We start from the raw sequence: 19,957 nt of genomic DNA, 5'->3' as shown, positions 1-19,957 counted from the left end.
AACCGGAAGGAGGCAGAAGCGCCGCCACGGACCCGCCCGAGGAGCGTCCCGACCGGTAGAGGAGGCAGAAGTGCCGCCACGGTCCCGCCAGAGGAGCGTCCAGTCAGGCAGTAAGCTCTCCCGTTTCCCCACCCCGAAGCCGACACTACTGAGGCTTCGTCGTCGGCGCCGAGTGAGGAGAACTGAGCGCAGGGGTGGCTACGGACGGATCGCTGCCCAGAACAAGTAAGCAGGGATCAAGGGGAGAGCGGGAGGAGGCAGCGCCGGCTGACCAGGAATCCGGAAGCGGCCACAAATATCGAACTAGCTAAATAACTGAGGAGCTGCTGGGGATTGGGGAACGCGAACTTGGTCTCTGACTAACCTATCCATTGGCATTGATATTACCAAGCTCAATAACAGAAGGGAGACAGCAGCGAACAGGAGAAAGAGAGCGTTAAGCCCCTGTGCCTGACATAAAAGTATTGCAAGTTGAGAAAAAGGGTGTCAGTGGCAGACAGGCCCAGTCGCAGCCACCTGTCCAGTTAGTCTTTTTGCCTAGCGACAGTTCCCATCAGGAAGGGGTAGCTATAGATTATATATAGGGCAACTCCATTAACGTGCCTTATCTTTTCTAGCCATCTAGCTGGCTGCCTGAACTGAGAGGAGCGCGGCTGGGGGTGGAAATCTATTGAGCTGCTCTGAGGTCTGAGAGGAGAGGGGTAAGGTACATGCCAAGTGGCGCATTGAATCTGTGATGTGAATTTTCCCTTCTGTAACCATTGATTGAAGAAGTAATTTTGTGGAGTTGACAATAACTTAACTCAAATGAAATGTACCTGTGATTTGACATTGATATAGTGAGAAGTGTATTGAAGTCTGCGTAACATGTAAATTGATGCTGAGCTAAATGTAAACAGAATTTTGCATAAGAACCAGAAAGAACATTATTTTTATAAAAGGTACTGGTATTTTCCTAAGACTGGTGTAGCGTCTTTTATTTTAGTGGTCAATCATTGAGTTACTGTAAGTGGGTCTTGTAAGCACTTAACCAACGCCTTGAGTTTAGCTGTGTCCACTACTGTGCCAGGCTACCCTATGTAGTCTAGGATACCCTAGGTCTAACATAATTGGTGTTTCAGCGGTGGGATTACGGATTTGTGCTTACACTCACTTAGTAGTAACGCAGTGCCTACCACGGGACCACACCTGGAGTTTTCTCCCTGCGGCCCTCCTAATTTGAATTTTGCTTTTTCTAAATTAACTTCTGGTGGTGGGTGGAGGTTGACCCCAGGTCACTTTTTGGATTTCTCCTGTGTAAAAGTTTATACTCTAAGTGGAAATGGAGGTAAATGTGGAAGAGCTGGAAAACTATACCGTGACCCAACTAAAGGAATGGTGTCAGCAGCAAGGGATGTTTTTTAAGAAAGGTGCCAGGAAAGGTGAGCTCCTGACCAGTATCCGGGCATGGGTGGAGGCTCATTCCGGGGAGGAAATAGATCCAGAGGGGAGTGACAGGGACACTGTCCTGGAGACCGCAACACTGTACCAGGCGGGAGGGGGGAACCTTTTAACAGGTCCTAGGACACCTTCCAGAGTGGGCAGTAGCGTCTCGGAGAGGGGTTTGACCGACGCCGAGCTAGAAAATAGGAGGGAGGAGAGGAAGATGAGATTAGAACTAGCCAGGATGGACATGGAAAGGGAGGACAAGAGGTTGGCACATGAGCGGACCATCAAAGAGATGGATCTCCAAGCCCTAAACCTAAGAACCCCCAAATCTGAGAATGGTGGCAGCGATACCCAGACAAGCATCAGAGAACCCAGACCTTACTTACCTAAAGATGTTATGGCGAGCTATGTACCCAGTGATGATATTGCAAAATGGCTAGCCGCCTATGAGGTCTCACTGAGGGCGCATGGGATCTTGGAAGCCCACTGGGGGGTGGGTTATATAAATACATGCCCCCTACTGGCAGGGATACCTTGTTGGCCCTGGATCAAAGTGAGCAGACCTACTACCCTGCTATGAAGGTGGCGCTGATAAGAAAGTTTGGGTTGACCCCTGAGAAGTATAGGCAAAAGTTCCGGGGTAGCCACAAACTAGGTACGCAGAACTGGGTAGACTTTTTGGATTACGCCAGGAAGGCCCTGGAGGGTTGGGTGAAAGGCAGCGAGGTAGGGGACTATGAAGGTTTATATGACCTCATACTCAAGGAACACCTACTCGAGAAATGTCTTCCCGAGATACGACAGCATCTGGTGGACAGCAAGCTGACCAGCCCCAGGAAGCTTGCTGAGGAGGCGGACATCTGGGTTAGTACCCGGGTGTCAACTAAGGGGACTGGAGGGGATTCCCAGAAGTCTGGACAGGGCGCCCCCCAGAAGAAAGAGGGCGGGGAAAATAAGAGGGAGTTCTCAAAAGGTCCACAAAATACTTCGCAAGGAAGGGGCAGAGGATTCATCCCTAAGAGTAACCCCCCTCGCAACCCTAATCCTGGCCAAAGCCAGCAGCCCAGGGTTGTTCATTGTTTTGAGTGTGGTGGTGTGGGACACTATAAAGGAGACGTGAGCTGCCCAAAAAGACCACCCCCTCCCTCTGGAGGAAAAGCCCCGGGAATAACTAGTGTAGTGCTCGGGGAGGAGATGCCTTTGGGTAACGGAGGGGAGCGGGCGGGTGTCACTTTAGTGTCCCTGGGTGATAAGGAGATGGTGCCAAAGACCCAACTGCCCTCTAATACTATCAAGTATGAGCAGTGGGTCACCATCAACGGCCGTAGAGGGGAGGCTCTGAGAGACACAGGAGCCAGTAAGACTATGGTAAGGAGTCAGCTGGTGTCTCCAGAGCAGGTCATCCCAGATGTACTCCATCCCGCCGTGATGGCTGACGGCAGATTGGGCCACTACCCTGTGGCCGAGGTTCCCTTGAGTGGGGAGGGGTTGCAGGTTCACTTCGAGTTGCCGTAAGCCCTGCCGTGCCTGTTGAAAGCCTGTTAGGAAATGATATGGAGCACAATGCTTGGAGGAGGGTGGAGTACCAGACTCACTCTGAGATGCTGGGACCCCCTGACTGGACTTGTGTCAGCACAAGGTCCGCGACTGCCCGAAGGGGGAGTTCACTTACGCTGGAGCCTGGAACAATGGCCCAGCCGGCTGCCAGAGAGGACCCTGCCTCGGCATCTCCACCTCGTGAGACAGACGGGCCACCTGCGGAGGTGGATCTGGAGTCCACAGGGGAGAATGTTGCTTCCCTGGAGAACCTACCCATCCCTACTGAATGGCATGTGGAGGGAGGTCCTTCCCGGGAAGAGTTCTGCAAAGCTCAGAAGGAGTGTCCTACTCTTGAGGGGCTGCGGCAACAGGCCAAAGCCCAGGCAGCGGGAAACATTGCAGGGAGCTACCAGATTTACTGGGAGGATGGACTCCTCTACAGTGAGCCCAAGGCACCTGGACATGGTTCATCCAGGGCCTTGGTGGTCCCTCAATGCTTTAGAGCCTTTCTTTTGGAACTGGCTCATGAGATACCATTGGCAGGACACCTAGGACAGGACAAGACCTTTGCCCGGCTTGTCCCCCACTTCTACTGGCCTCGAATGAAAGTGGCGTCTGATACATATTGTCGGACGTGTGTGTCTTGCCAAGCCAGTGGGAAAACAGGGGTGAAGCTAAAGGCTCCCCTGGAACCACTACCTGTCGTTAGCACCCCCTTTGAGAGGGTGGGCATCGACATTGTAGGGCCATTGGATCCACCAACTTCAGCTGGTCACCGGTTCATCCTAGTTTTAGTGGATCATGCCACACGGTACCCAGAGGCAATACCTCTGAGGACCATCACTGCACCTGCAGTGGCAAGGGCCCTGATGGGGATCTTCACCCGAGTGGGTTTCCCCAAGGAGGTTGTGTCCGACAGGGGGACTAACTTCCTTTCAGCATACATGCGGGCTATGTGGAAGGAGTGCGGTGTTACCTATCGGTTTACCACTCCTTACCACCCACAAACCAATGGTCTTGTGGAAAGGTTTAATAAAACCTTGAAAGGTATGATAAGGAGTCTACCTGAGAGCCTGCAGAGGAAATGGGACGTCCTCCTACCCTGTCTCTTGTTTTCCTACAGGGAAGTGCCACAGAAGGGAGTGGGCTTCAGCCCCTTCGAACTTTTGTACGGGCACCCTGTACGGGGACCTCTCAACCTGGTGAAAGACGGATGGGAACAGACTCCCAGGAAGCTTCCCCAGGACGTGGTGAGCTACATGCTGGCCTTCCGGAGCCAAATGGCTAAGATGTGGAAGCAAGCTTCAGACAACTTGGAGGCCAGCCAAGCAGTTATGAAGGAGTGGTATGACCACAACGCTCACCCAGTGGAACTGGAGCCTGGACAAAAAGTGTGGGTAATGGAACCTGGAGAGCTAAATGCCCTCCAGGACCGTTGGACAGGCCCCTTTGAGGTTTTGGAGAAAAAGGGTAAGTCCACCTACTTGGTGGATCTTAAGACCCCGAGGCAGCCCCACAGGGTGCTGCATGCCAATCGCCTCAAGCCACATCATGAGAGGCCCGAGGTTGTCTTAATGATGGTGACCGATGGAGCAGAGGAAGAGGAAAGCGAACCTCTCCCTGATCTTCTCCCGTCCCAAGAAAAGGATGGGTCGGTGGAGGGAGTGATTCTCTCGCCATCCCTGACTCCTGAACAGCAGAGTGATTGCCGCCAGATCCTGGAGCAATTTTCTTCTCTGTTCTCCCTTGTTCCGGGTAGGACCCACCTGTGTACCCATGACGTGGACACAGGAGACAGCCCACCTGTGAAGTCTAAGATCTACCGGCTGTCGGACAAGGTGAAGGCCAGTATCAAAAGTGAAGTCGCCAAGATGCTGGAGCTAGGAGTGATTGAACCTTCTAGTAGTCCTTGGTCTAGCCCGGTGGTTTTGGTACCAAAAGCTGCCCCACCAGGCACCACACCGGAATTGAGATTCTGTGTGGACTACCGAGGCTTAAATTCAGTAACCAAGACTGATGCACATCCCATCCCACGGGCGGATGAACTCATCGACCGGCTGGGAGCTGCCCAATACTTAAGTACCTTTGACCTAACTTCAGGGTACTGGCAGATTTCCCTTACTGAGGGGGCGAAGGAAAGGTCAGCCTTCTCTACACCTCAGGGACACTACCAGTTCCGTGTGATGCCCTTTGGGCTCAAGAACGCCCCTGCCACTTTTCAGCGGCTGGTGAACAAGGTCCTTTCTGGTATGGAAGCTTTTTCTGCTGCTTACCTGGACGACATTGCTGTCTTCAGTAGCAGCTGGGAGGACCATTTGCAGCACTTGCAAGCTGTTCTTCATGCCCTGCAACAGGCTGGCTTGACAATCAAGGCCAGCAAGTGTCAGATCGGACAGGGGTCGGTGGTGTACCTAGGCCACTTGGTGGGCAGAGGGACGGTGCAGCCCCTCCAGGCAAAGATTGAGGCTATCATAGCCTGGGAGCCCCCCAAGACTCAAACTGAGGTCCGAGCCTTCCTGGGCCTCACTGGATACTACCGTCGCTTCGTGAAGGGGTATGGCACCATCGTGGCACCCCTCACTGAACTTACTTCCAAGAAACAACCCCGACGGGTAGTCTGGACGGAGGCTTGCCAGCGAGCCTTCATGACCTTGAAGCAAGCATTGTGTTCCGCTCCAATTCTCAAGGCCCCTGATTTTGCTAGAGAATTCATTGTCCAAACAGATGCGTCAGAACATGGCATTGGGGCAGTGTTATCGCAGCTAAATGATGAGGGCTTGGATCAACCCGTGGTCTTCCTGTCTAGGAGACTACTCCCCAGGGAACGGAGGTGGAGTACCATTGAGCGAGAAGCCTTTGCGGTGGTTTGGGCTCTGAAGAAGCTGCGGCCATACTTGTTTGGCTCGCACTTCCTGGTTCAGACTGACCACCGCCCCCTTCGTTGGCTAATGCAAATGAAGGGGGAGAATCCCAAGTTGTTAAGGTGGTCCATCTCCCTACAGGGAATGGACTTTAGGGTGGAACACCGGCCTGGATCGGACCATGCCAATGCAGACGGTCTATCCAGGTATTTCCGCCTTAGTGATGAGAACTCCCAAGGGATTGGGTAGCTCTCCCCACTTTCAGCTGGGGGGGACACGTGTTAGACCTGTCTGCATATGGGGATACTCTAACCAACATTATTTATTTTTGTCCCCCTTAGCCTCCCAGAGTTTCTATTTTTATTTTTTATATGTCCACCAGGATTTTTCAGTGCTGTCAGGGGGCTAGGTGTTCCTTGATTATGACGCCATTTTCCCCTCATATTCTGTGAGGCCTAGTTATGCTCCTTGAAAATTTAGGGACACCCAGGAACCTAAAATGGTGTCCACCAACTGCCATAACGGACATTCCAGGAGAGCAGACCCATAGATTAACATGAGGAACTTTCCAGAACCATCTAGTGGCTTCCAGAGGTCTCAGGCCACCCTATAAAAGGCCAGTGACCAGCAGCCATTTTGTGCAGTCTCAGGAGTGACCAGTGAGGAGAGAGGCGACTTGTGGAGGAGGATTGCGCACCAGTGGTGACCAGATCGACCTGTGGGCCGGCTGTCGCGTGTTGGGAAGTGCCCCCTTTCAGGCTGACCAAACCCCACTGTCACACCATCCATAAAGTGTGATCAGAGACTTTGTGAAAAGATTATAGAGCACCGGGTCGTGTTGTGAGAAGACCCTTGTAAATTGCAACATCGCGACCCCTCTGATGTGTCCTGCATACCTGCCCTGAAGGCTGTGGGCAAATCTGGTGCACATTGAAGTAGCGCTGTGCCACTCGGTTGAGGAACGTCAGACTCTTTCCATTACCCTCGTGACTGATCCTCCTCACGTGAAGTAAGGCAGTGACGCCGGCGGAGTCTCCTACCTGTGGGGAGCGCCGACAGCACGACTGTTCCACACGCGAGCGGAGTGTCCAGCCGACCGCCTGCGAAGCGTATGCGGAGAGCCCAGCTGATCCGCCGGTGAAGCGGAGAAAGACGCCGTCGCGTCAGAGGAGGTGCGCCGAGCCGGAACCAGGAGGAAGGGCCCAGCGCGACTGAGGAGGCGTGGCGAGGCGGAGCTTCACCCTGTGGTGAACGGGAAGGAGGCAGAAGCGCCGCCACGGACCCGCCCGAGGAGCGTCCCGACCGGTAGAGGAGGCAGAAGCGCCGCCACGGTCCCGCCAGAGGAGCGTCCAGTCAGGCAGTAAGCTCTCCCGTTTCCCCACCCCGAAGCCGACACTACTGAGGCTTCGTCGTCGGCGCCGAGTGAGGAGAACTGAGCGCAGGGGTGGCTACGGACGGATCGCTGCCCAGAACAAGTAAGCAGGGATCAAGGGGAGAGCGGGAGGAGGCAGCGCCGGCTGACCAGGAATCCGGAAGCGGCCACAAATATCGAACTAGCTAAATAACTGAGGAGCTGCTGGGGATTGGGGAACGCGAACTTGGTCTCTGACTAACCTATCCATTGGCATTGATATTACCAAGCTCAATAACAGAAGGGAGACAGCAGCGAACAGGAGAAAGAGAGCGTTAAGCCCCTGTGCCTGACATAAAAGTATTGCAAGTTGAGAAAAAGGGTGTCAGTGGCAGACAGGCCCAGTCGCAGCCACCTGTCCAGTTAGTCTTTTTGCCTAGCGACAGTTCCCATCAGGAAGGGGTAGCTATAGATTATATATAGGGCAACTCCATTAACGTGCCTTATCTTTTCTAGCCATCTAGCTGGCTGCCTGAACTGAGAGGAGCGCGGCTGGGGGTGGAAATCTATTGAGCTGCTCTGAGGTCTGAGAGGAGAGGGGTAAGGTACATGCCAAGTGGCGCATTGAATCTGTAATGTGAATTTTCCCTTCTGTAACCATTGATTGAAGAAGTAATTTTGTGGAGTTGACAATAACTTAACTCAAATGAAATGTACCTGTGATTTGACATTGATATAGTGAGCAGTGTATTGAAGTCTGCGTAACATGTGAATTGATGCTGAGCTAAATGTAAACAGAATTTTGCATAAGAACCAGAAAGAACATTATTTTTATAAAAGGTACTGGTATTTTCCTAAGACTGGTGTAGCGTCTTTTATTTTAGTGGTCAATCATTGAGTTACTGTGAGTGGGTCTTGTAAGCACTTAACCAACGCCTTGAGTTTAGCTGTGTCCACTACTGTGTCAGGCTACCCTATGTAGTCTGGGATACCCTAGGTCTAACAGAAACCATATAATGCTTTTACAGTATTATTTCATAATACTCTTTTTACTGTAGGTACTTTACTTCATGACAAGTATTGAGATTGTAGCAATTCACTTCTCTTGCATGTCTTTCTGTTTCTCTGCTCTTCTGGTGAAACTAAGCATGCACAATTGACCGAGTAAAATAGCTATCTATTGTTTTCGCGACTCTGGAGATACACTCCTTATTCTTGAGGGAGCAAAGTTGTCATGTTCATGCGGTTGTCAGAAACTAATCCCTTCTTGTGAATTCGAGAAAGTTTCTAGTGACCTCTGAGCTAGCTGGCATACATAATTAAGTCTAACATATTCAATAGAGACCTAATCGACCTAAGTCCTACGTCTAAACTATCGTTTATGTTATTCCAATGCGCATAGCCTATAGGGAATATAGGAACTACACTACAGGTGCAGGGTGCCAACACCACAACGGGTGCCCAATGCAAGGCAATGGAGAATGGCCAAATTGAACATGGGCTGCAGGCTCAGGCCAGGAGGGCAGTTAACGAAATCAACAGCTGCAGAGGTAAGTTGCGATGCTCGGGATGTAGAGACACCTTTTGTCATCTTCACCAAGGCCCAGGACAGACGGTGCAGGGGTATTACCAGAGCAGGTCAGGGTTGAGGGGGTCTCCGTGCAGAGGCTGCAGGCAACGTCGAGGAGTCCAGGAGAGGTCAGCTCATGGTGGACTTAGGCTCTGGAGTGCTGGGGAACTCTCCTGGAACCAGTGGGCCACTTGGACTCAGGCTGGAGGCGTCGGATGCAGAGGTAGAAGCAGGGACAGGCATTGCGGTTCTTCAGGCCATAGATACTTTACTTCGAAGATGGTTACTTGGTGAACAGGTCCGCTATACATGGGGGTCTTGATCTTAATTGAAGGCAGTCAGTCCTCCCAGGGTGACGAGCGAAGTACTGACATCCCCCAGACTGCTCTACACAAGTTTTTTCAGGTAAATTGGTCACGAGGTTGGCTACCTACTTGGAGCCTTTTCACAAAGGTGCCTTTTTTCATAAACCTGGGGGCAGACTAATTTGGGGACTTCCTTTTTATATTACAGACTGTTTTGGGGTGATTGGTTCCCCTTGGATGGAGTTTATCCGTCTCCTTAACCAGTACTGTGAGTGGCTATGACTGGGTTTTTGGATACCCTCAGTATGGAGTAATTACTATTACATCACAACTGTAATGCTCGTAAGCAACCATTGGGTTCATTTTAATTGATTGATCACATCTTTGATTAGGAAATCTAATATGCACCTTCATCCTTCTTACAGACTGGGATCTGTGATCATGGTCATCAACCTACAGGCACCTATAGTAAGTTAGCATTTCAGGCACCTTCAGGTCCTTTTTATCATCAGTTTAAGTTTTATGGTAATGAATCCAATTTCATAATTTTTCCTATAAGTTGCCTCCCACTCTTCCCTTGTCCTGAAGAAGACCCGCAAGCTGAGGATGTAATTACCCTCCATGCACTATGTCGGATCGAAATGTCGACATTCATCCCCAAACGGGCTAGTGCCATATGCCACCATTATCCAATCCAACCAACAGATGATAGCTCTCTGCATTTTTTGAAAATTATGAAGAGTAACAATGAAAATGATTGATAATGAACAGGCCACAACTCACTTGGGTTGATGCTACTTCTAACCAATTCCGATTAGAATTATTGTAATCATTCTCTATTGAACTATCTCCACTCTGTGAACCCCCACTTTTTTCACTTTCATATTTTTCACACATGAACACTACTCCTCCACGCCCTTCTTTTTTGAGCAACCTCTCTACAACTACTATATAACATAGTAATGTGTTTACCTGCTCAATAAGTTTCTGTGAATAAAACAGATAGTTTCCTGCAGAATCATTGGGTGCCGTTGTTCTTCTTGAAGGTGCACATTTGAAAGCTTTATATGTATTTGGTACCTTGTGATGATTTTATGCATGGATACATTGTATTTCGAATCAAAAACATCTCTTGACTTAATGTGTGATAAATAAGTTTAGGACCAATTGTTTTCTATATTACAGTGGGAGGTGTGTACACTTCCACATAGGAAAGGCACTGTTCTCGCCATTCTCTCCATGAGGTCAGAGCACTGTCTGATGGTAGCAGGCTGGCGCAGGCCAGTAGGTGACCAAACTAAGGAGTGGTTGGTGTCAGGGGGCCTCTCTAATGGTCCTCTTTGTACACTTTTTAATAATTTAATAATGGAATCAGTGCTGGTTTATTATGCTGAGATGTTTGATATCAAACATCCCATATTTCAGTGAAGCCATCATGGACATGGGGAACTCATAATAGCGCCTGTACTCGGGCTAACGGGGGAACTTCGAAAGGGGAAGACCTCACGTAAAGAGAGGGCGGCAGCGTATTGCTTAAAAAGTGGAACAGAATCGGCATCACGGTTGCAGGAATACTAGAAATATCTGGCATCATTTGAAATAAGACTTTGCGAGAGAAGCCCATACACTATTGCCCTTTATTTTAAGAAATTGGAAGAAATAAACTCTGGCGCTATCTGGATTGGTTGGAGCATCTATCAGAACCAAGTATTGATTGAAGAAAAGGGAACTTACCACTGAGGCATCAAGGAACAACATATGGTTTGAGCCCTGATGAAGCCGGTTGGTTAGTGTTAACCTCGGCGAAACGCGTTGGCATGACAGAAGGGGATTGGAGTGTGAAAGAATAAAAAGAAAAGAAAAAAATCTTCAAGAGCCCAACTAACTGTTCTATATCTCTTTGTGAAACGAGTAATATTGTTATGATAAGTGGTATGCTGCAAACATTGCTATCATAATAACAAGTGTCCAGCCCCTGTACTAACTATGGCTTTCCTGGTCAGTTACAATATCCAGGAATCGACACAGATATTGAAGATGCATATCTGCTCCTGCAGATATGCCCTCACAGGCGATATAGTGCATCCTGCCTTAGGGATAAGGCCTGCTAGAATGGTGTTTTAATTATATCTCATGCGGTACCTATGGGCATGGCACACATGTATGTGTAATAACAACCAAAATCCGTGGGTCTGGAAAACTGAAAGTGTGTGTTTATCAAGGTTGAAAACAAGGAATAAATAACACCAGACAGGAGTCAACACAAAAATGATAAAAGTGTCTCAAAGAGAAGTAGATTCCCATCAGTCACCGAAGTGATATTTGTCATCCTTTAGGAACCTCAACCGGTAGTATCCTCCAGTTGGAAGAGAGAAGGTACTCACAGATCTAGTGATACAATCTGTGAATAAAACATGATATGGTGCATGTGATAGTGCAGTGTAGCGATAGGGATATTAAAATGTGATGACCAAAAGGAAAAATATGTTTATTAGATATCCTTTGGTCTCAAAAATAAAAAAAGTGCATAGACACCCTTAATGGATGTGTGGGCGCACTGTTGCGGTCGACATGTTTCAGCCAAACTAAGGCTTTCTTCAGGACCAGATAGTAAAGACTACTGCACGCATAGTGAGAAGTAAGTAAAACCTTATATCTTTATATAGCTGCAGATTGTCAGCCTTGATTAAGGTATAGACTCCTGAAAAAAATGGGAGAGATGTATGAAGGTGAAATGCAAACACATTGTTTCAACAGTGAAAACACAGGTATGTGTGCCATGTCAACGCTTTAGTTTTGTCTGCACCAGGACACGCAGGCTGCAGTGGCAGTGTGCATGTCCTTGGTGAGGGGACCGTCAGGGTGGCACAATTCGAGCTGCAGGCCTTAGGGACCATCTTTAACCACAAGTCCCTTGGTACTAGGGGTAGCTTTTACAAGGGACTAAATGTGAGCTAAAGGGGTGCCAATAATGGAAACGACAGGTACAGTTTAGGGAAGGAGATCTGGCACAGAGGACCTGGTTGGCAGGGACCCTGTGCACTTTCAGTCAAAACAACATAATTTTCCAGGGAATAAGTGGGGCTAACCATGTCCAAAAGAGGCACTCTCCTGTAGTGGGCTTGATAGGTTCTTTGAAGATGTCTGGTGTGTGTCTGAGAATACCCTCAAGATTGGTAGATGCTGTACTGACTGTGGGCTGGAGGAGAGGGTTTCAAATAAAACATGTTCCTCTATGGGGTTGCTGTGGAGCTCAAACTTATGGTATGAAGCTGCTCTACCTATAACATCATGGTATGCAGTGGTGTTGTCTGGGGGAGAGGGCTTAACTGGGTATAAATCGAGGTCTGTATCTGTGGGTGGTTCAATATTATATGTGTCTCAACGATCATCATGAAGTGGGATGGAGTACTTGTCTCCCTCATATTCTTTCTCCCCAAAGGAATTTAAGGACACCTACAGGGAATATGGTTCTGGTGAAGGAGATGCAACAGATGGAGGTGGTAAAGTGGGGTGCACAGGGCTAGAAGCCTTGTCAGCCTTTTTCCTATCCTTTGTTGGTATAGGAATATCCAAAGCCTCCTCAAAAGTTAATTGTTTTTTGGTTGGCTGGTCCGCAGTGGATGGAGGTCTTGTTAAAATACAGTCTGTGTCCAGATGGATGACAAGGTGCCTTTTGGAGTCTATCTCCTGTTGAAGCCGTTGAAGGACTGGCTCCATACGTTCGGTTCCAGCTGTTTGTTTCTGGATGAAGTATAATTTCGGCTTTAACGCAGCTTTTGGCACCGAGGGCTTCGGTGCCGAATGTCCTAGGTTCGAAGTTATGCTGGACAGATGTTTCAGCGTCGTTGCTTTTGGCTCCCCTGGTTGGCTTGACTCCGATGGTGTGGAAGACGGCTCGGGAGCATGTGTCCTCAGCTGCATTTTTGTTGCTGAGGCAGGACTGGACTTTCCAACACAGCTGTTTGGTGCCGACCAGGGCCTGAAGACAGTGGCGGCCTGACTAAAGATTTTGTTTCATCCTGGGCAGGTATGTTGATTGGGGACAGCCTCTTGGTGCTGTGGCCGGGTTGGAGAAGTTCTGTACTTACAGCTTGTCCTGGTTTGAGACTCTGCATCTCGAACTCGAACTTCAAGCTTTCTTTGTTTGGAGAAGTGCCCTCATCTGCTGCCACACCCCTGGGGATAACCTTCCACGTGAAGGTCGTCTGGGCCGAAGATCTCCAGGGTGCTCTCGGCACTGTGTCTGGACAAAGAGAATAATTTAGCTTGTCAATCCCACTGCATGTTCTTGGATCGGAAGGATTCGCAGGCGGCTTCCAGTTGGTCCGGAGAGAGGCACATGTTACACACCTATATTGGATGGTGCGTTGAAACTTGGCGTGTTAGTGATGACAGAACCTAAAGGGCCTCCGTTCCAACACCAAATGGACATGGCACATACGTTATCAAAGTGGAAGTGTCATCCCAAAGGGCGAAGGCCCAAGGAGACCGTGGTTGAGCCAAGTCGCCCAGACAAGACCAACGTTGGTGAATGACCGAAGAAGAATCGGATACTAACCGGGATAAAAACAATACCAAAGTTAGTCCTAAACTAGGAAAAAACAATCACAAAATGGAGCAGAGGAGCACATGTCCAAACCCAACAGTGGAAGAATACTATCTAACACTGGAGTTGATACCCATGCCCATTACCAGAAATAGGAGGAGTAATTCTACCTCGTGAATCAAAAAACTTACTTTGAAGAAAAAAACTTGCACACGATTGAGCCCCGCACAAGATGGCAGAAGTAAGCTATGCATGTGTATCTAGAGCCACAAATGCCTAGAATATATAGTTTTCCCAACTATAACCTATCCATAACCTTTGGTTTTTCATCTAATTTAAATTATTTGTATTTGATCAAATGTATCTTAAGTGTTGTTAAGTGGATTGTCGTAGAGTATAGTGGTGTTTTCAAGGACAAGGGAACCCTAAGGTATGCCAGGGACCAAGGGTAAGGATTGTTTATCGAGGAACAAATGGTCCCTTGGTATGAAGATTCAGTAATCAATAGGCACAGAAGTTGAATACGTCCTATGTCCCTAGCGTATACATTAAGAAAATAACAGTATTTATTAAATCACATAATGAAAAAAAGTGGGGTGACTCAATATAAGTGAAAAACATGAGACAACAGAGGAGGGGAACAGTAAGACTCAGACATTTAATAAACAGTGTCGAGTAAATAATATGCAGTTTACATCACAATTTTTGGTACCAATGCTAGTAAATCTATAACTCTATCCATACTAATATAATAAAGAGACAGCCCAAACCTTTGAGGCGGGTAATCTCAGGAACCATAGCACCAATCACAACACCCAATACAGCGTTGGAAAGGGCAGTTGCAGCAGAAGGACATAGGCTATGCAGACGCCCACCAGATACATTTAAAAGGTAAAAGAACCGTGCCAGCAAAGTAATCCCTTGTGGACGTGTCTGCGTTGTGCTGTGGGCGTGTGCTGGGGGTGTGACAAACGCTGAGGGCGTGTGGTACGTTCCGCCCTTCATGCCATGTCTCACATCGTGTGCTGTGGGCGTGTGCTGGGGGCGTGGGCGTGTGCGGGCGCGGGATTACGGAAAAAAAAGCGAGCGTTGTGCCCAATATTTCATTGTTTTTTCTTCCCAGGTTCTGTACATTCCAGCTCCAGGTGTCCACCCTGCTCCCTTTAAATACCCCTGCACCCCATAATCATAACCCACCCGTACTCCTTAAAATACCCCAACACCCTTAAACACTAACCCATCTTAACCCTATATATATACCCTGTACCCCAAAACCCAAACCTATCCCTAAACCCTAAAAATACCCCTGTACCCAAAACCCAAACCTAGCCCTATAAATACCCCTGTACCTCAAAACTAAAAACCTACCCCATAACCATAAAAATACCCCTGTACCCCAAAGCCCAATCCTTGCCCTGAACCCTAAAATTACCCCTGTACCCCACAACCCAAACCTACCCCTGAACCCTAAAATACCCCTGTACCCCCAATTTAGCCCTGAACCCTTAAAATTCCCCTGAACCCCAAAACTCAAACCTAGCCCTGAACCATAAAAATAACCCTGTACCCCAAAACCCAAACCTACCCCTGAACCCTAAAATACCCCTGTACCCCAAAACCCAAACCTAGCCCTGAACCCTAAAAATACCCCTGTTCCCCAAAACTCAAACCTAGCCCTGAACCCTTAAAATACCCCTGTACCCCAAAACCCAAATCTAGCCCTGAACCCTAAAAATACCCCTATACCCCAAAACCCAAACCTAGCCCTCAACCCTAAAAATACCCCTGTACCCCATAACCCAAAACTATATCTGAACCCTTAAAATACCCAAACACCCCAAAACATATACCTCAGTACCCCAAAACGTATACCGCTATACCCATACTTACCTTATCCAAACATTAAAAAAAAACATGCTTTTACCATTCATGCATTTACAACGAATTTTGTTGTAAATGTATGCGTGGTAAAAGCATATAAAATGTAATGCCATGCGTTATAATGGCATTGCGGAGTCATGGTACTTTCGTAATGAAAGTATGCGGAGTGATGGTATGCGGAAAGAAAGTTGCGGAATAATGGGTGTTTACCCTCCCCCGGTAAGTACATTGGTGGCACGGCGGCCCACATCTCCAGCAACATACTCATATTTTTTCACCACCGATTTGAAAAATGCACAGGTCTCTCTCATTGATGGCCAGCACGACATACACTTTTAGACACACCTCCCGCCACAAGTTCTAGAATTGTGAACTTTAGAGCTGGGGAGCTACGTTCGAATCCCGGCATCAGCTCAACATCTTGTGATTCCAGGCAAATCGCTTTGTCTCCCCGTGCCTACCACAAATGAATGTGTTCTTCAGTAATGTAAATTGTGCTCATGCCATGTTGTCGAGTTCGCGCTATATAATATTGCAGGAAAAATAAAGTAGGGAAACTCGAGTTCACACACTACTGAACGTGCACTCTTAAGTGCATCAGCAGTGCACTGTGAATCGGAGCGTTTCACAGGCCTGTCGCAGATAAGAAATGCTATCAAAACAAAATTCTACAAAACAATATACTACTGGCCGGCAGCAATTCATACCCGGACAACGTTGGGACGGGCTGCTAGTCATTGATATATGCACAGTACCATGACTATTGCATATACTGAATCTTCATACCAAGGGACCGGTTGTTCTTCGATAAACATAGAGTATAGCAGAGCACAGTGTTGTACAATCTATTTTCATAGAGTTTTGTGATGTGGAGTGGAATAAAGTGGAGCAGAGAGGAGTAGCATAGCGAAAAGTGGAGTAAAGTGTTATACAATGGAGCTGTACAAGCATAGAGTATAGTAGAGTGTCTTAGAGTGGCATAGAGTGTAGTAGAGCTTTGTAAAGTGGAATTATATAGAATGGAGGAGAGCTTCGTAGAGTGGAGCAGCGTAGAGTGGAGTGTTGAACAGTGGCGTAGAGAAGGGTAAAGTATTGTACAGTGGAGTAGAGTTGAGTGGTTTTGCTTAGGTTAAAAAGAAGTGAAGTATAAAATACTGGAGTGTTATGTTGCAACGTAGAGTGGCGTGGATTAGAGTGGCCTGATGTATCATACAGTGGAGTAAAGTGTCATAGAGTTGAGGGCTGTGTTATACTGTTGAGTGGATTGGCGAGTCCTAAAGTGTTGGAAAGTGTCATAGTTTGGAGTGCCATGGATTGGATTAGAGTGTTTTACAGTGGAGCGGCGTGGATTACAGAAGAGTGTGGTAGAGTGAAGTAGCATTGAGTCTTGTAAAATTGAGTGGCATAGAGTGGTGTTGACTATAGTAGGGTAGCGTGTAGTAGTGTGTCAAAGTAGAATCTCGTAAAGTGGTGTGGAGTAATATAGAGGGAGTTGTAAAGAGTGTTCTAGAGTGGAGAGGAGTGTCGTACAGTGGTATAGAGTAAACTAGAGTGCTGCACACTCAGATAGACTGGAGTACACAGTGGAGTGCTATAGAGTGAAGCATTTTCTGTAGAGTAAAGGGGCGCAGAGTGTTGTAGATTGGAGTAGAGTGAATTGGCATATAGCTGAATTGCATAGAATGGAGTGGAGTAGCGTGAAGGGGCACAGAGTGGAGTAGCGTAGAGTGGACTGGTCTAGACTGGAGTGGTGTACAGTGGAGTGGTGTAGAGTGAAATAGCATAGAGTGAAGTGGCGTAGAGTGGAGTGGCATCCAGTGGAATAGCATAGAGTGGAGTGGTACACAGTGCAATAGCACAGAGTGTAGTGGCTTAGAGTGAAGTGTGGTATAGTGGAATAGCATACAGTGGAGTCCTACAGAGTGGTGTTGTATAGAGTGGGATAGCGTTGAGTGGAACAGTATAAAGTGGAGTGGCCTACAGTGGAATAGCATACAGTGGAGTTGCGTAGAGTGGAATAGTGTAGACTGGAGTGGCGTAGAGTGATTGGCATAGAGTGGAATAGCGTAGAGTGGAGCAGCGTACAGTGGAGTGGCATAGAGTGGAATAGCATAGAGAGGAATGGTGTACAGTTGAATGGTGTAGAATAGAGTGGCATACATTGGAACAATGTAGAGTAGAGTATAGTGGAGAGGCATCGAATGGAATGGCTTTGAGTGGATTACCGGGGAGTGTAGTGGCATACAGTAGAATAGTATATACTGGAGTGACAAAGACTGCAGTGGAATACCGCAAAGTGGAGTGGCGTACAGACGTACAAGAAATTTGACAGGAATGTACAATATGTTGTGCAGAGTAACACAAGCCAGTGCTGTGCGCTGCCTCGCCAGATTTACCAAGCTACCGGGGCAAAGCATGATGGTCTTGTCTTGCTTTGTAAATGTAACTGAAGTATTGTGTTGCCCATGCGAGGCCATGCGTGATGCAAGGGTAACGCAATAAAGTAATTCATTTGGGCCTTAGTTATACATTGGGACATGGTAAACTGCGGTAACTTCGTGGTATACAGTGATACATGGCGATCACTAGGCAATATATGATTAGCTAATTGCTGTCTTTACAAAAATTAAAAGGCAGCCATATTATTTTTACTACAGTTTGCCTGTGTTCTGGGTTTAGGCCTTAGATATAGGCAAGTAGTATGTTTTATCGCTGTTAGCGACCTATTAGCGCTTTAATAAAGTGTTCCTATGTGAGGAAATGTATTTATATATATTTTATTACGTTTATGGTGAACCTCACTAGTACCTAGCAAGTACGGTTTGTTAAAAAAATATTTTGTTGCTTTTTTTTAAATAGCGCTGTAATGTTTAGGTTTTACAGCGGTGCTCCATAGACTTTTCTTTTTTTTAATCAAATATGTAAAAAAATTGAAAATACACTGTAGTACACTATATTTGTGAAATATAGTGTAGTACAATGTATTTGTAATTTTTGTACAAATGTTTTTTTCTTTAAAATTTTTAGTACTGCAGTACTTTCCAGTTAGCACTGCAATAGTCCGTAATACTTTTTTCAGATATATAGAAACTTACAAATACTTTTCCCTACCGGTTACCACTTTAATAAAGTGTTAGGCAAAAAATCTAAAACCTAATATTTACCTGTATCGAAGGCCCTAGCCCAGAACTAGCCAAAGTGCACTTAAAACAACATGGCTGCCTGTAACTTTTGTAAAGGCAGGCGTTAGCCAACTCCATGATGCCTTGTCATCGGCATGTACAGGGTGACTTTTGTGACATTTTGCAAATCTGCTGCAGCAACAGAAATCTCTAAGTTAAAGTACTTTATTCCTTAAAAAAATACTTCCCCTACTTACACTTACTACCATAGAGGATCATCCACACACAATAATCTATAATCCAGCCTAAATTAATGTGAATCCGACAGGTGTTTGCCCGCTACATGCCAGTACAAAGTCTATGGAAAATGCATTGGTGAGAAAACAAGCTTTGGGAGCCCCCCCCTTTTTTTCATTACAACCCCCTTGACGAATCTCAGTCAAATTTTGCGTCACTATCCAATGTAGAAAAAGGATTTGTCAAATGGGCGTAAAGGTATTAACGGTCAAAAATCCAAGGAAATCCTGTCTCTGGGAATCCTAACTAAATTTACAGAGTGGCTACCGCCGCTCTGTAAAAAGTTCCTGGATTCCTTTTTGCAGGGGTGTCTAGGGCGGGGGGGGGGGGTGACCTGCATGGATTCCACTAGGTTTTCTTACTCAGAATGCCTTCGAACCTCAGCCTTTGGCTAAACTCACATATTTTCCTCTTACTTCTGTGAGGGAAACTTCTGAAATCTGCAGGGATCCACAAAATTTCTACCACCAGCATTCCCACAAATCTAACCATCAAAACAGTACTGCACTTGTGTGGCTGGGCCTGGGGCACTTGACAGGAACAAACCAGGGACCATGTCACAATCACCTGTTACAGCCAAAGTGCACTCACCATACATCACGGTCACAGTGTCCGGCAGGCTGCTGTGATACACCTCATATCTGTACGTCTTCTCATCATCTCCTTCCTGAACTTCCACCGTTGTCCTGACCTGGTAGGTTCCATCAGGGTTTGGCAGGATATCCCTCGACTCCCAGGGCATCTCTACACCATTCCTGACCCATTTCACCACAATTTCTCTGGGATAAAATCCATATGCGTAGCCATTCAGAAAGGTTCGATCACTTTTCTTCTTTCTTGTAACCATTGTTTGAGGGGCAACTGGAAGGAAACACAATAAGTACAATTACACAATAAAATCCAGTATGTTATTTGGAATTACATACCAGGGACACTTTTCTCCAGCACACGCTTTGACTGCCCCCTTCACACACTTCGAGGACGCCATGAGCACCCACAAAGAGGAGGGACCTGAGTAGAGGGGCTGCGAGGAGAAGCCCCACCACAGCCATCT

General features: G+C 47.4%; 1 protein-coding gene across 1 annotated transcript in view; it reads right to left on the bottom strand.

Annotated features, from left to right (window-relative positions):
* The window catches only part of LOC147670603 (saoe class I histocompatibility antigen, A alpha chain-like), a 526,786-nt gene that overhangs the window by 223,987 nt on the left and 282,842 nt on the right, over positions 1 to 19,957 (bottom strand). The window contains exon 4 of the mRNA XM_086948135.1: positions 19,495 to 19,764. Within this exon, the coding sequence (XP_086804261.1) occupies positions 19,495 to 19,764 (270 nt within the window). The remainder of the gene's footprint in view (positions 1 to 19,494; positions 19,765 to 19,957) is intronic.

Source organism: Lissotriton vulgaris, unplaced genomic scaffold (genome assembly GCF_964263255.1).
Source record: "Lissotriton vulgaris unplaced genomic scaffold, aLisVul1.2 SCAFFOLD_1178, whole genome shotgun sequence".
Classification (NCBI taxonomy): Eukaryota; Metazoa; Chordata; class Amphibia; order Caudata; family Salamandridae; genus Lissotriton; species Lissotriton vulgaris.
The sequence above is the reverse complement of the archived record's forward strand: the minus strand, read 5'-3'. Positions and strand labels throughout refer to the sequence as shown.